General features: G+C 36.5%; 1 protein-coding gene across 4 annotated transcripts in view; it reads left to right on the forward strand.

The window, feature by feature from the left end:
• UTRN (utrophin) overlaps positions 1–17,355 on the forward strand; it is a 454,275-nt gene that overhangs the window by 346,646 nt on the left and 90,274 nt on the right. For all 4 annotated transcript variants that reach the window (XM_079779951.1, XM_079779952.1, XM_079779953.1 and 1 more), the window contains 2 exons: positions 287–416; positions 12,453–12,721. In XM_079779951.1, the coding sequence (XP_079636077.1) occupies positions 287–416; positions 12,453–12,721 (399 nt within the window). The remainder of the gene's footprint in view (positions 1–286; positions 417–12,452; positions 12,722–17,355) is intronic.

Genomic DNA, 17,355 nt, shown 5'->3' on the forward strand with positions numbered 1-17,355 from the left:
TTGTGTAAGCTCAGCACACTGTTGCAATTCCTTGTAAAATTGTTTTGTTTTTGTTTGTTTGTGGGGGTTTTTTGCATTTTTAAGTTCTACAGGAATCATCTTTTTGCTTTTATTCATGTGTAATCATTCATATGTGTAAAATTGATATTTTTCACTTCTAACTTTGCTGTAATGCTGGTAATTAGTCATTCCTGTTACAAGTGTGGTGGGAACTTTAATGTAAGATGTTCCATTACTTGCTGAACACTTTAGTTTACAAATTCAACTTTTGCTTCTCTTTGCAAAGGCACTGAGGCGTGAGTTAAAGGAGAAGGAATATTCTGTCCTGAATGCAATAGACCAAGCTCGAGTTTTCCTGGCTGATCAGCCAATTGAGGCCCCCGAGGAACCAAGAAGAAACCTACAATCAAAAACAGGTGAGATTGGTTTCCTTAGTACACCATAAAAACACATGCGAGGAGAACAAATAACCAAAATCAAGTAGGAAATGTCCCTAGAGTATTTCAGGTCTGGCATTATTTCAGGATTGGACATTACATTTTTTTTCTTCTGGAAATAACTGAATCAAATTTTATTATTTAACAAATGTCTAGCTTCTTATATTAAAAGATGAAATGACTGTATACCTATATATTATTTTTTCAAAAGGAAAGTAACTTCAGAAAATTTTATTTATTAAAAAGCACATTGGAACTAAAAGTAATTTCTTTAAGAAATAAAAATGGACATGTCTTAAATAAAAATGTACATGTCTTATATTTCAACAAATTACATAGTAAATAATTGAAAATATAAAATGGTATTTAAATACAATAGTACATGTATGAAATATTTAAAAACTATAGAGATTGTTATAAATTTGTATTTTTCAAGATTACTTTTTAAAATAAGATATTCAAGTGCCTTTCTGTTATAAGGACAGACTTTATTTAATTTAAAAATAACAACCTGTACTCTTTGTGCACTTTGGTTTAAAATGGCACACTACCTTACTAGCACATAGCAATAAATCACATACATTTTGGCGCCAGCATATGTCCTTATTACGATATTTCATTGTTGGCAATCAAAGCATTTTGATGCATTTTTTAAAATAAACACGCCATTCAAAATAGTTCTCACTCACTCGCTTCACATAGTGAAAGCAGACCTGAGCATCGGCCTCCTGCTGTGTCCTGCAGTGCCATTCAAGAGCATTTTTACTTGTAAGGGAAGTACATTTGGAAAGGCTCCTTTTAAATGCGGCTGGAACTGGACCGTTTTCCCACTCAGCCTTTCTCAGGGAAGTTCTGCTTCAATCTGAATAAATTTCCCAAGGGATGATTTCCTCGACCCTTTGAAATCTAGTTTTATATGTGTGTCTGTGGGACATACGCGCAGCAGCACACTTACTTTCTTTTCTAGAATTAGCTTTTATTTTCTGCTGTGGTAACACTGTCTTCCCAGTTAGCCTACTGGGGACCTAAGTCATTGTCGAGTCTCTACCTTTAGACAGCCCCCCAGTCTCAGCCTTGTTATTTCTATCTTTGAAGAATTATTTCCTTTGAGTACTCAGTTACATATGAATCATACACACACATACCATATACATGTGAGTGCATGCACATACAGACATGTACATAGTAGATGCTTACTGCATAGCTGTTGCATGAATGGATGCCTGAGCTGAGCACTCTTGGGTATGGTAGGAAGTGATTAGGCTCAGGGCAGAGGGATGACCATGCCGGGCAGGACCAGCAGAAGCAGCGGCCCAGCAGCGAGGGCTGTGCATCCGGGAAGTCAGTCAGCCTAGCCTGGGGGGTCAAGGGCTGGTGCCTGGAACGGAGGTGAGGAGCTTGTATGTGCTGTCTGGTTCAGATTACAGAGGCCCTGGAAAGTGCAACAGAATATTCCAAGTTAATGCAGCAAGAAAGAAGGTGCTATTGTAGTTGTATTTTTTTTTTAAGCTTGGAAGAAAAAAATTAGAAGTTTACTTGTCTCTCCTTATTCAATGTAGAGTCTACCTTAAATCTGCTTTTCTCATCTCCTTGCTTCCCCAGCACTTTGCAGAGAACAGAGGAAGCATTTTTATAATAAGCTACTTCATAGCAGTGAACAAGTGTTATTATGTCACTAGCGCTTCACTTTGCTATAAGTTTTCCTCCTCAGCGGCCAGTCAGTTTAAGGGGTTAAAAAAACACACATTGCTTTTTGAATTCTTATTTTGCTATTACCTTCTAGATGTTCCTAAGCCCCATTTTCACATACTTTATTTGATAGGCAAGGAAAAAAATCATATAACTTTATGACTTTTAGTTTTTTTTCTTTTTACGATTGGCAATTTCCATACTTTCTCCTTTCCTGGTATTATTTTATGTTATTATTATTATCTTTTTTTTTTTTTTTGCAATGCTGGCTGATTTTACCCGCTGTTAAAAGTAAATGAAAGAAAATTATCCATAATAGATTTTATACTTCTGTTGTTTACCATGACTCCGTGCCACTGCTATCAGAAATAGAAAGCATTTGAACATTATCTTGTGTAACACTGCGTAAAGCACTCATTGTTGGAGGGGTTGGAGCGGGTTAGAGATCATATCATGGTTAGTTTCTAAATCTTCACCCAAGGGTGAAGATTTTTTCCATTGATTTCTACAGAGAGTGTGAGAGGGAGAGAGGGATGAAAGGGAGGGAGGAAGGGGAGAGAGAGAGAGAAAGAGAGAGAGAAATCAAGGTGAGAGAGATTCATTTATTGGTTGCCTCCTGCACGCACCACTACCAGGGCTGGGGAACCTTCAACTAAGGTACGTGCCCTTGACTGGGCATGGAACCCGATACCCTTCAGTTCAAGGGCCAATGCTCTAACCACTAATCCAAACTGGCTAGGGCTCATATTATGATTTTTACAATTCTTTTTAGTAAGCATATGTGTACTGTGCCACATGGGCACACCAAAATGGAGTCATCTCTTTATTTGTAAATAACTATTCCAGAAAAGACTCCTCTCCATGATTTTTCTTTCCCAATGTCTTTTTTCTTCCAACTTCTTTTCTTCATTATGTTCTATTATCAATTATAGTGTCATGTGTATATTTATATATTTTAATGGTACCCTGTGGAGTTTTGGGTCATGACTGAGTAGCACAGGTATGAGGTATGAGCTGTTCTCAGGCATTTGTTGATTAAAAAATACCATTAAAAAAAGCAAACTATTTCAACTAAATGATTAGTTGCTGACAAAGAATCTCATCAGGTATAGTTTGCTAGGTATTTTCTCCCCCCCCCCCCCCCCCAGTTTTACAGACATATAGTTGATAGGTAAAGTTGTATAAGTTTAAATATGGCAACACTTAATGCAGTTGAATTTGTTTTTCATTTTATTTTAATCACCTGGATTATGTGTTAAAAGTAGAACGATAAACCTCTCATCATCATTTATATTGTTCTTGTGCTTATTTTTTTAAATGTTTTTATTGATTTCAGAGAGGTGAAGGGAGAGGGGAAAAGGATAGAAACATCAATGATGAGAGAAAATAATTGATCCACTGCCTCCCAAATGCCCCATACTGGGGATCGAGTCTGTAACCCAGGCATGTGCCCTGAATGGGAAGCAAAATGTGACCTCTGGGTTCATGGGTCAATGTTCAACCACTGAGCCACACCGACCAGGCTGTTCTTAAACCACTCTCTTATTCTCCTAACTATCTTAATGAGTTGGGCAGATCATATAGTATGGCTTCTTTTAAAAAAAATAAAAGCAGAAGTCCAAAAAAATATCGTGCTGCTGACCAAGATCATCAGCTAAAGTAGGGTAGAGCCAGGAACAGCACTAATCCATGTTGGTGACCTTCTTTAACCCCCAGGGTTTGGCTGGCTTCTAACTCCTTCCTTCATTTTGATCTCCTCTCACCCTCTGCTCATTGGCCACTGACCTCCTCGCTCCTTAACTTTCAGTGTCAAGAACTTCTTAAACCTGCACAAATGTTTCTTGGCTTCTCCCATGTTCTTCCAAACTCCCTTGCTGTTCTCAACACTAAATTTGAACTCCTTTGAAAACCACACAACTGTATAGTGATGGTAGCTAGCAAGACATCTGTGGGGCCCAGCCACAGAAGGCCTTAGCCCATTCCTGACCCCAAACCTCTTGAGTTTATCATTTAATAATGTGTCTGCTTAACTATTCATTACCTACAGCTCAAGTTAAAAGTCAAATTTGCACAGGGGAGTTAGCGCCTTAGGTCTGCATCCCTCTCTCCACACCACATATAGATGCAGGCAGGTGCATATGCCAGCGCAGGTGCTTGAATGCCTGTGCACACACATTTTATGATTTGAGGTTATGGTATTGGCTACTAAATAAAATTGCTAATGTTTTAACAAGATATTTCACCTCCAATAGTGTTTAGAAAACTGTACAATTCATTGTAGATGTAGGTGTAGGAAAGCGCTTTTACTCTGTTCGGCTTTTGATTTTAAGACAAAAAATTTGCATTATTTTGTTCATAAATTTCCCCTTAGTCTTCGTTAACATGTAATTCCAGTTCAGGCTTTACTATAACTATGACTATTATTTTATTCCAGGCTGTCTGAACATTATTTCTTTTTAGCATGGTGTAGTTGATTGGTTTACTTTGCTTCGTTTCAATCGTAGTCAGAATATTACTTTAGTATGTTCATGCTTTTATAGTTGTGTGTAATGTGTATAGTTGTGTATGGGTTTATTTATCCAGAACTTCACATAGTTGTATATGGTTGTACGTGTGATTACTGGTTACTAATGATCATCCTTTCAGATAAAATAGTATGTGTGGGTTATTGTTTTTTCTCTTTGATCTTTGATAGCTGGCTGCATATATTTAGTAGTAGTTAATACTTTCAGTTAATACCTTAATTAATACTGTTTTAATAATTAAATATTTAACTATTAAATGTTTAATTAATAAATGTGCATGATATTTTAGAAAGCCAATTATTAGGACTACTTTTATTCTATGTAAAATCTCATATATTTTATGGTATAACAAGTAATAAATGACATTTTTCATTCTAATATGTCAGTCTATTTTATGCCAGTATTAGCAAATTGTTGCAAATAAAATGGCATGATCATTAAATGAGTAAAAATATGAAATCAACATAAAGTTTAGTAGAAGTTACATTTATACTGATTCTCAGTATAACTTAAGGTTCCATTAAAAAGATGGCAGTAATTATTTCCTTGCATCTCATTAAATGAGACCAAATGACACATAACCTAAATATTTAGGCTAGTAAAACTAATGGGTATTTTCTCACACTGCATTTTTTGTTTCACTAATAACAGATATATTAATTAGAACCCCATTTATTGTGAATAACAGACACCCTCCTTCTGTAATCATGGGCACACAGTAAGGGCAGGGCACAGCTGGCCACAACAACAGGAATGCCACCCAGAAGCCTTCTCTCCATGTCTTCCTTCTGCCTCTTCCCACGGGTTTTCAGTGTCTTAGCTTTCCTATCACCATCCGCCTCACACCCTCATCCCAGGGAGGGAGAGCCCTGTTTTACATCCAGCATATTCCAGGGCAGGGCTCTGACCTACAGCCTGCGGAGTGTGGAGCTTAGGGTCTGGTGGGATTGGCAGACCTCCCTATATGTGAACATAATGTTAGATGGAGGAAGAACCAACACCCAGAAAGGGAGAGAAAAGAGAGAGATGTTCGTAAACATAGATGTTCACAAGTCAACGTTTATCCCATGCTACCGTGTGACAGGCATTGTGCTGACACCTCACCTGCCTTCATTCCCGTAATTATCATAGCAGCTCTCTGAGGTGGGAGTACTCTTACTAGCCATTGGATGGATGAGAAAACTGAGTCTTTGAGAGGTTTGGAGTATACTGTCACCCATGTGACAGAGCTGAAATACCAACTCAGGCTTGTCACTAATCCTGCTGCTCTTAACCACCATAGAATACTAACTTAATTATCCCAATTATCATAAATGCTTCTAGATATTTGTAGAAATAAGATTTTATATTCTATATTTTTCTACTTAAAAATTATACAATAATGAAATTTTTAGCCCTGGCCAGATAGCTTGGTTGGTTGGAGCATCATCCTGTGCACCAAAAGGTTGTGGGTTTGATTCCTGGTCAGGGCTAGGCTGCAGATTCTATCCCAGGTCAACATTTCTCTCTCACATCTTTCTCTTTCTCTCTCTTTCTCTTCCTTTCTTTCTCTCTATTCTTCTTTCTCTAAAATCAATAAAATATATCCTCAGGTAAGGATAAAAATACAAATAAATAATAATTAAATGTTCATAACTCTTTGCCTTGCCCTTTACTGTTGCTTTTTCCTTAATGAAATATCAGCTTGTCTAATAGAATGACATACCAATTTACGTATTTCCTGGCACCAAGGGAAAAGGCATTTAGACAATATTAGACTTTGTCTTTTTAATTTTCACATAAAAACTTGGAAGATTAATTGCTTTCCGGCCTATAGACCAAGACAATAATTTAATTAGCTTCTTAAGTCCAAATTAGATTAGTAAAGTTGTAATGTGTGAAAAAGCACAGAAAAATATAATGTTGCTTTCTTTCCCAGTGTTCTTTACTACAAAGCAGCAATGTGTTTCTTTTCAATTTAAAGTTCTACAACACGTATATGGATATATGTAATGAACCTAGTCTTTAACGTAATAAAATGAGCCAGCTCAGTAAACCCATTGATTGGGTAAAAATTTCAAAATGTTTGGGCCTGCTAATGAATACCATAGTAATGAAATTGGATTTAAAGAAAGAAATCAACATTCTTGATGAAAAATGATATGATAACAAAGGTTGGTTTGATGGATGCAATATTTTATATTAATTGTTCACATCTGTTATGTTCTATAGTCATTGTTACAACCATCCATAAATCACATTTGTCTAATAAAAAAGATGGTAATAATTTACATGTATGTATTGTATTGTTATCAACATCTGGGATGTTCTTTTCAGATTTAAACATAAAGAATAGGGGGATACTAATCTCTTTTAATGTTGTGGTGTATTTATTTTGTTGTTCCTCTTAAAATGTGGAATCTTCAAGAGTGACTTAGAGGGTTTGCCAAATTAAACTTCTTATTTTGGCAGTTTATAAATATGAGCCATAACTTAAGTTCTCTTATAATAATGGCTAAGCTTGGAAAGAATGGAAAGCTCAGGACTTCTTTTATAGCTTGATCATGAGCTGGTATGACCCACAGGGAAGCAGCCTGGGGAGAGATGGGCAGCAATGTAGCAAGAAATGGAAGACTGTTAATCTAAGACTCCTGCCCTTTGGCTCTTGAAGGAGAAAGGGGAAATTTTATTTTTTTAAGTCAATAATATTGTACGGATCTTTGAACATTTATTCAACAAGTACTTATGAATGCCTACCAGGTGCCAGATGATATTCTAGATAGATCCTGAGGATGTAGCAGTGAACAAAACATCCTTGCCTTCCGGGAACTTACCCTCCCAGCTTCTCTTCCTCCCTTTCAGCTTCACTCTCCTACCCCTAGTGACCTGCCCCCCTCTATCCTGCACAGATTCCTGACTTGAATAAATTACAAAACTACCATTAGAGTGAGGATATGCAGGGAATACTCAGTTACAGAAAATTGAAAGCTGGATCTTAGGTTGCTTAGCTAGGTCTTTTCCAGGGCCTCTCAGTAGTTCTTGCTCCTTTCTTTAGAGGTTAATCTTATTTTTTAAAATATATTTTATTGATTTTTTTTTACAGAGAGGAAGGGAGAGGGATAGAGAGTTAGAAACATCGATGAGAGAGAAACATCGATCAGCTGCCTCCTGCACACCCCCTACTGGGGATGTGCCCGCAACCAAGGTACATGCCCATAACCGGAATCAAACCTGGGACTCTTCAGTCTGCAGGCTGACGCTCTATCCAATGAGCCAAACCAGTCAGGGCGAGGTTAATCTTCTTAATAGTCTGTTACTTCTTCCTCATCTCGATGCTGGGTTTGTTTACTTTGTCCCTCTTAACAGGAACAGTGTAACTTGTAAATATTTGGCCTCTCTTTCTACCTTCATTAACTTCTGGTCAGAACTGCTGTTGATCTCACTCCATAGTGTGATCTGTATTCCTATTTCCTCTCTACCCCCTGACACCCCCTGCCTCAAATTAATACCTTGCATTTTGGTATTGTAAAAAACGTTCTTTTCTTTGGAGTTCGATTTTTCCTAAATGCATCTGTTCATATTCACCCCCTGCCCCCCCCCCCCCACGGGATTTGAGAAATCCCTTGGCAGCTGGATGGGTCCATATCATTTCTATCATATCGCTGCTGAAAGATTTGGGCTACACATTAGCAATTTAATGTACTTTGACTAGTCTCTTACTATTGTCATCTTTATAATTTATTAGGTGAATGTAATTAGAAGCATGAAAGTAATCAACTAATGGTACTTGATGATGTACTTGTAATCAGGTTTATAAAGAATTGTTGTCATTTGTCAACATACAGAATAGACAATGGGCAGGATCCTCTTAAACACTGATTATTTCAAATAAATTAAGTTGATCTTAATCATGTAATCAGAAGAAATTTTAAAGAGAATTTATTTCCCATTATTTTAATCAGAAGCATCTTTTGGTCATGGATAAGAAGGAGGAGAGAAAGAGGAGCAGGGAGAAATAGAGGGGGGTTAGGAAAGAGGGAGTGAGAGAGAGCAAGTCAAGTTGAGTCTCTAGAGAAAGGGGGCTGCATTGTTATTGCCCTTGAATTATTGTTTGCTAATTAACTTGGTTTGCTATGTAAAAATCTCTATAGATGTCTAAACTTCCCAGATTTAATAATATAATAATAAAAGGAATGAAATCAATTAACTCTATTGAGGCCCTACTGTGGCCTGGTATGTGCCAAAAGCTTTATACTTGTAGATATTAACTGAGGTTCAAAGAGATAAAGGGCCTATCTAAGATGAAATAACTAGCTAGTATTGGAGCTAGCATATGATGTTCTAATCTTTTCTTGTCCAAATTGTCCAGCATTGAAAAGCTACTCTGGAGAATTATTTTTCTATATGTGTTTTTCTATACTTGTTTTCCTTAATATTTTCTTTTCATCTTATGGTGAAATACAACTGTAAGAATATCATGCATGTAAAAAAACAACAACAACAAATAGTACAAACAAGGTAGTTGAAATTACCATACTTGAAATACTTTTTAAAGCATTCTCTTTCAGAGTATAACATTTTTTTCTAAATTCTTTGCATGGGTGTGAGGAGGAGAAAAAAAATAGGAAGGGTTTCACTTAAAATTATAAAGTTGTGCATTCTTAATAAAGATTAAAGCTAAAAATTCCATTCAACTGAACTCAATTCATTAATTTTATATTGAGGACAACCAGTGTCTAGACTGAGGCCTGCAAAACCAAGATGGAAGGAAATGAAAGATGAATGACATAAAGCTTTAATACCTATAGAATAAAAAGTCACAATGGAAATAATAGTTGGCAGTACCATAATTGATAAAGAAAATAAAATAAATATGGGACATGTTTATTACAAACAACACAGGACTGGCTCTAATAGATTTCTATCATTAGTTCATAAGAGAAATGCATACTTTTGGTTTTTTTAAATTAAAATATATATTTTTTGCATAAACACACAAAGGAAGATGTTTTTCCCCCTCTACTATTAAGATTTCTTAAGACAGCTCTGCCTTTCTTATATAATTGAATTTTAGAGGTAAAAGAGCCTATATGTATAAAATGTTTTCCTAATATGAGAAAATAGGGTTCCCACCTGATACAGCTGGGAAAAGCAGGTCATGAAGCTTGCTTCAGAGTGAAGGTCAAGGTGGGGGCAGGGCTGATGACAAATCCTAGTCTCTGCTCCTGGTCCAAGTTAGTTTTTCACCTGTATTACAGTGAGCCATATTATGGTCTTTCTCCTCGAGATAGAAAGGAGAGTGTGATGTAAATGCCATCCAACTGATCCGCAAAGTTGAAGGATAAAGATAATTGGATCAGAGTGCAAATTTCAGGATTGATCATTCCTTTCTCCTCTCTTCTTTTCCTTTTTCTTATTTTAAAATAGGTTTTAATTGATTTCAGAGAGGATGGGAGAGGGAGAGAAACATCAATGATGAGAAAGAATCATTGATTGGCTACCTCCTGCATGTCCCCTACTGGGGATCAAGGTAGCAACCCAGGTATGTGCCTTGACTGGAAATCGAACTGTCATGCTCAACCACTGAGCCACTGCAGCTGGGCTCTTTTTTCTTCTTTCTCATCTTCCTTCCTCCTAAAAGATACTCTCCTTTGAATATCTTTGTAACACAATAAAAATTGCTATTTTAAAGTATGTAAATTTACAATAAATGTAGTAATAGTTGCAATATACTGTATTGTTACATAAATAATCCTAATATATAAAAGGCCAGGGGTCGTGACAACCGAAACAACCGGACGGACGACCGAACAGCAGGCTGTGTGGGACGACAAGGCTGGCAGGAAGGTTAGTGAGGGATGACTAAATGACTGAACAGCAGGCTGCATGGGGCGACTAGGCCGGCAGGGAGGTTAGTCTGTTGCAAAAAATCATGCAGCAGCCGCGGCTTATTAACAAACCCGCTGTTGCCATTATAGAAGTGGTCAATTCCCTTTCTCATCCGGCCATTTATGAATGGTTGTTTCATCTCACATATAGCATTTTGTATTTATATAAAAATAAATTACATATAATATAAGTATTACATACTTGCCATTTTCTCAATATCTTGAAGGTATGGGATTTAAATAAGGTTTGCCTAATGACATATCTTTTCTCCCAAAGTCCTTTCTTGGGAACCTTGGAATATTGACTATTGCATGGTTTAGGGCTTCTCTCCCGTCCTCTTGATTCCTCCCCTGACTGTTGTGCTGGACTGTATCCCAGCTTCAGCCTTCCTTGAAGCTGGGTCTTGGATTCACTTGGTTTTCCATATTTAGCATGTGCTGGTATATTTAGTCTACCTATCATAATACATTCTCTCCTTATAATCAATGTCATTGCCAAGGGATTTTTTCAAGTGTCTCTATAGCCTCAGAGCACTTCAGAGTTCTATGGTTACTAAATTCTTGAGTCCATTTGGTCCCTTGAGATTTACTATAGCTGGTGTTAAGTCTAAGTATTGATATCTAGAATATTCTGGAAATTTAGATAGATAAAAACATATGTTCAGGCCCCTTTAACTTGACTTCTTAAATAGCATTTAAATAAAGACAGACAGACAAATTTATGTTGAGTATGAAAGCTATAGTTAAGGAGAGCTAGCTGAGTTTGTCTCCCTAGGAAGTTCAATGAACTCGAGTTCATTTTATGGTGATTTGGAATATTTTTGAGGTGCAGAGGAAGTTGTTAATGTGACTGACACAAAAAGATAGATGTTATCCACAAAGAAGAATGTGCATTTCTATCGTAAAGTAATTTACAGTTTGACTTGATTGTATGTTTCTCACCTGCTTCTCTGTTTCCAGTGGTCAAGCAGGAAATCCATCAGACCAGCTGGCTAGGGAAGGAGGCATCCTCGGATGTTGAGGCAGTGAGGCCCAGAGGAGATTAGCTGGTGATCTGTCTAACCTGCTTTGAGAGTGTCTGCTTATGTGCATCCAATTCCTCTGCCCTTTTCTTGTCAGCTTCTCATGTCTTTGTTTCTGACCCTGGGCTTTGAACTTGACTTTCGTTTCTGTCATTATCTTTTCCTCGTCTTCTAGACTCTCTCTCTGTCTTTTTGCCCCTGTCCTGTGGTAGGACTTTGCATTATGCCTTCCCTTTCCTGGCTGAAAATCTAACTTTACCTCCGACATTCTGGAAGCCCTCTGGTCTATGAAATGTTTGGGATGGTCCTTGAAATCATACATCTTTCTCTTGAAACATTGGTTATGTGCTACACTGATCCCGGACTACAGAAAACACCCTGTGTTAAAGATGAATGCCAAACAAACGCAGCTAAGATAAGATACTTACCTTCAGTTACTTTTTGTTGTTTTTTTGTTTTGTTTTGTTTTTGGAACATGTTAAATTCATCTTCTTTTTGCATAGTTTTCCCTCATAACTTAAAGTGATTTCTCTCCTAATTATACTCCCAATTTCTCTGTAAGACAATGAAATGAAAAACTGTCTTTGGTTTTTATATAACGTGTGAAAATCATGTGAAAGAAAATTTGTTATTTTTTTACTTGTGACATTTCAAGGTTTGCAAATATATTAAAATTTAGAAGTTGCCAAAATCACTGGGCCACTTATTACTCTGTAACTATTTTCTTCTTTTGAGAAGCATCAGGGCATTCTTAGAAGAGGTATAGAGACACTCTTTCTTCCCCTGCTTAGTGTAACTCTGCCTCCCTGTGTACCCTGGGAGCAACGTTTCAAAAGATGCTCTTCACACTTGGCTATAAGGAATACAAAGTTGATTAAGCTTCCAAATATATATATATTTTTTTAATCACAGAATTGACTCCTGAGGAGAGAGCCCAAAAGATTGCCAAAGCCATGCGCAAACAGTCTTCAGAAGTGAAAGAGAAGTGGGAGAGTCTAAATGCTGTAACTAGTAACTGGCAAAAGCAAGTGGACAAGGCGTTGGAGAAACTCAGAGACCTGCAGGGAGCCATGGACGACCTGGATGCAGACATGAAGGAGGCAGAGGCCGTGAGGAATGGCTGGAAGCCCGTGGGCGACTTACTCATCGACTCGCTGCAGGATCACATTGAAAAAACCATGGTCAGCATCACTGCCTCAGATAATGGATTTTAAGACATGTTTTATGGTTAAATATGGCACAAGCAAAGAGAGCCAGATATATAACTTGTTATAAGGGATTGTTTTTGTTTTGTTTTGTTTTTTATTGTTTAAAGTATTACATATAGTAGTATTTATAAAGTATTATATATAGTAGTACTTATTTATTAAAGAATGAACTAGTGACAAATCAGAATACTACTATATGTAATATAGATAAAGTATTACATATATCTCCTTTTTTCCCCCCATTGACCTTCCCCCTGCCTCCTCTACTTATAAGGAATTGTTATGTCAATGCCATTACTGCCCCTGCCAAAATCAGGATACAGAAGATTTTTAGTCACAACAGATGCTTTCCTCTGCCCCTTGCCATCAGAATCTTCCTCCAAATAGCAACTCTGACTTTTTTCCATAATTTACCTTATTTTTAACAAAATAATTTTTTTACTCAACTGTGCATCCCTAAACATTTGCTTAGTTTTTAAGAAATATTTTAAAGTCCCTTTTAATCTCTAATATTCCCCCTCCATCTTTTTTTTTTTTTGCAATGCAATTGTTAAGGCAGCTGAACTGTTTGTTTTATAGTGTTTCTCACAGCTTGGAGTTTGCAGAATGTCATCCACATGGTGTAATCTGGCAGATTCCTCTCTACTCTGTATTTGCTGTAAATTGGCATTGAATTTACGTTTCAATCAAAAGTATCCTGTTTTACTGGGAATTCTTATCTACATATTTTATCTCATTGTATATACATGATAGATATACTATATATATATATTGTGTGTGTGTATATATATATATATATATATATATATATATATATATAGCATATCTATACTATATAATATACTCAAATAAACATTTGAGTATATCAATAAAGGATTCGTTTAGGTATAAATTTGTGGTCAGGAATTGCCCAAAGTTATGGTATTAGACCTATCTTTTGGACCCCTTTTGATACAGATTTCTAGAACATATCCAGAAATGAAGTTAATGGGATTTAAGCAGTTAGAGACACAAATAACAGATTTAGAGTATAGTGTAGTTTGTAATAGCATGGTAAACTATATACTGTGTAGTTAGAAATCAAATCAAAGAATGAACTAGTGACAAATCAGAAGGTATTAATTGATAATGTCTATCATGAATAGGATTTTTATTGCAAAAGACATCCCTCTTTTGTGCACAGACATTGGATAATGCTTTCTCTTTGTTTGTAAACATGTGGCTGAATAGGAAGAGAAGAAAGGTCTAGGTAATTAACTGAATGCTTAGATAAATTACATATATGTGTGGGGGGAGGCATGGGAATAATAGCGTTTATTGAGGTTTACTATGTGCCTGGAACTTTCTTAGCAGTTTACATGGCTACCTCTTTTAATCATCCCACTAACCCAACAAGATAGGTCTTATTTTTATGCTCGTTTTACAAAGGATGGATTTGAAGATATTGCTCAAGCCCACATGGCTAGTAAGTGGTAGAATTTTCATGATCTGTTTCTTGCTCTTCACTTTCATTGTAGAGACCTCATTCATAATAATGTAATTAAACACAATTTTGATCACCTATTTAAATTCAAAGCTTTAAAAGTTATGTATTAAAATTTAAACTTAAAAATACTATTACTAAAAGAGTATTGGTGTCTGCCATCTTTCATTTTAAATATACACACCTTTCCAGCCACCCAATGAGTTAAGTGAGTTTCTTCCTACAACTCTAGTATCTTAAAAACCATGTCTATGGGTGGATCTGAGTTTCAAATAACCAAGTGAAAATAAAGCTCCTTTGGAAGTTGCATACTTCTTGTATTTTAGTTTTTATTAATCCTCACCCAAGGATATTTTTTAAAATAATTTTTACAGAGAGTGGAAAGAAGGGGAGAGACAGAGAGAAAAACATAGATGTGGGAGACATATCAATTGGTTGCCTTCCGCCCTTGACTGGAATAGACCATGGGAAACTTCAGTCCGTGGGCTGATCCTCTAACTACTGAGCCAAACCAGCTAGGGCTACGTCTTATATATTAAAAGATGGTTTTAAACATTGAAGATCTTCAAGTCAGTGTTCTACAAAAGCATATTCATTTAAACTGCATGATGTCTTTTGGTTAGAGCAAGAATTTATCCATTTGAATTTGAAAGTATCCGTTTTTAATATAGAATGATTAGTGTTGGATGAAAATAAAAAGTTGTATCAGGTTATTAAAGGCCAAAAAGTTTTGGAGTTGTTAATCCAATTTGATTAAAGAAATTATCCGGTGCTGCATCCAAATCCTTTTGTTCAAATCTCTGCTTACATGGGAAGCTAGGAAAGTTACAATTAATTTAAGAGAAAGGAGTAAACTGTGGATTAAGATATTTTAACATCTTATTAGGAAAATAGAAAATAAAAACCCAAATCTTACAGTTGGGGCGTTTTACATGTGTTCTAACATATACCCCAAATTCCATCGAAGCTACAGGCAGATGAAAATAAGTACTGATTATTGCTAAATATTATTCAATATGCCAAAGCAAGTGGGAAACTAAATCTTTGGGGTAATCAAATAATTTTAAATCCCTAAAATTACCTTGTCTTTCTTATTTGCATAATGCACACCTGATTGGAGACCAGTCTGGGATTCACATCTGCCAGCAGGCTGCCAGGCCGTGCCTTTAATACTAGCAGATGTTTCTGTTTTTACGGCCAGAAGACCACATAGATTTTTATTCTCCTATAGGAAAGTGCAGCCAGAACATGATAAATTGCTTCTCTATAATAGAACACATGGCAGATCTGAGATCATTTTAAAACTTGCTTTATTTCTAGCCCCTTAATTTGGAAGCTTCTACAAACCGAACTATATACTTCCTTAAGAGATTTCTTGTTGCCATAAAACACCTGACCACTGCAACAGAAACAAAACCTACAGACCTTGTTTGTCACAGATCTTTTCATGTTTTTTACCTGTGGCTTGTAAGAGAAAAACACCGTTTTATCATTTTGGAAGATTTTAAAATCTGTCTTAATGTTAGAATCTAATTTAAAAAGTTTTATCTTCTGAAGGGCATCTTTTGAAGGTCATTTAAAATGTTATGAATCTGAGAATATTTTCTAGCATTTTATTTTTAATCTTTAGTATCTATATTTTGGTATTTTACAAAGATATTGATTTTAAAAGCAGATTAAAATTCTTGAGTCCTCCAAGGAGAGAATATTAATGTATAATATTAAAATCACAACTGAAGGAAGCTTGAAGGGTTTGAGTTCTGTAGGTACTCCGAAAGTGAATCTGAGGGACACCAGGTTTCTTCAAAGTCCAGGCTGAAAAATTCTCTTTCCCCATCCTAACTCCCACTTCTCTCTGTCCCATAGGTCTGTTTCAGTGATTAATTCCTTAGGCCTATGTTGTTAACAAAATGCCTTTGTTACCATATAACTGCTTTCCTCGCTGGGCTGTACCAGTATGTGTGTGCACTGTCTGACATCAGCCATGGAGAAAAGCTGTCACAACTCCCAGTTCTTTTTTTTTCCATTTTGCAGCAGTTCACATGTCTTCGTGGACTTGCTTTCTTCTACCGATTTTGAAATGTTGATGTCTTTAGAGTTCTGGCGATGTTTCTTACCTTTGGCCCCTTGGCGTGCAGGTTCATTGTTTTAAATATATGCGCTGCTCTCTCCACCATCTGTACTTTTCACTCCGACTCTGGCTCCAGATCTGTCCCTGCTGAGTCCCTACCTTAGCTTCTTTATGTGGCTTTTGGGCATGTTCAAAATTTTGAAACACTGAAGCATATTCTCTGATTTGCCTAGAATTAATTTCTTTAAAAAACAGTTATAACCTTAATATTATTCTGATGTTTATCAATCATAGTGATTATTTTTAGCCTATGTGCATTATATAAGGAAGAGTTCTGTAGCGTAACTAGAAAAGTTTTGGAGAAAAGAAGGAAGGAGGGAAGTAGTTAAAGGGGCTTTCTTTTTATACTCATAAGGAGGAAGCCAAATTAATACTTGCAGTGTTTTAATAAAACGTTATAGTCCCCAAAGCACTTTAATGTATATTACTTCATTCAACTTGGAGTGATGAAAGAGGAGAAGAAAAAGCATATGCCTAGTCTCTTAAGGGTGGGGATTAGAACATGAGGGCTGATGCCAATAGGATGTTCACAACACCCAATACCCAGAAGTTAAATTTAATACATGATTAACTCTAATCTTATGATGTACCACAACAATAAAAGTACACAGTTCTATTTTTAGAACCCATTCTGTTCCCAACCCCTTATTGGCTTAATCTTGCTTCAAAAATCATTTTTTGGGGCCTGTGTCAATAGAAAGGAAGTCTGCCCCTCTTGTATTGCAAACCTTGTGCTGAATTTTGCCAGGTGCCTATCTCAAGAAGCTTCCATTCTACAGGGGGGGACATTAGGAATATGGATGCTTACACTTTTATGTACTAAGAGCTCTGATAAGGAAAGGTATTTAAAATACATAACAACTGGATGGTATGGCACCAAACAATCAGAGTGGCCTCCATTATAAAACCCAGTTTGGGTGTCAGACAGGTGCTAGTTGAATGTCCTGGCTGGGTTGGAGAAGGCAGAGAGAATCCTGGGGAACCCCTGGGAAG

The sequence above is a fragment of the Cnephaeus nilssonii genome (genome assembly GCF_951640355.1).
Source record: "Cnephaeus nilssonii genome assembly, chromosome: 9".
NCBI lineage: Eukaryota > Metazoa > Chordata > Mammalia > Chiroptera > Vespertilionidae > Cnephaeus > Cnephaeus nilssonii.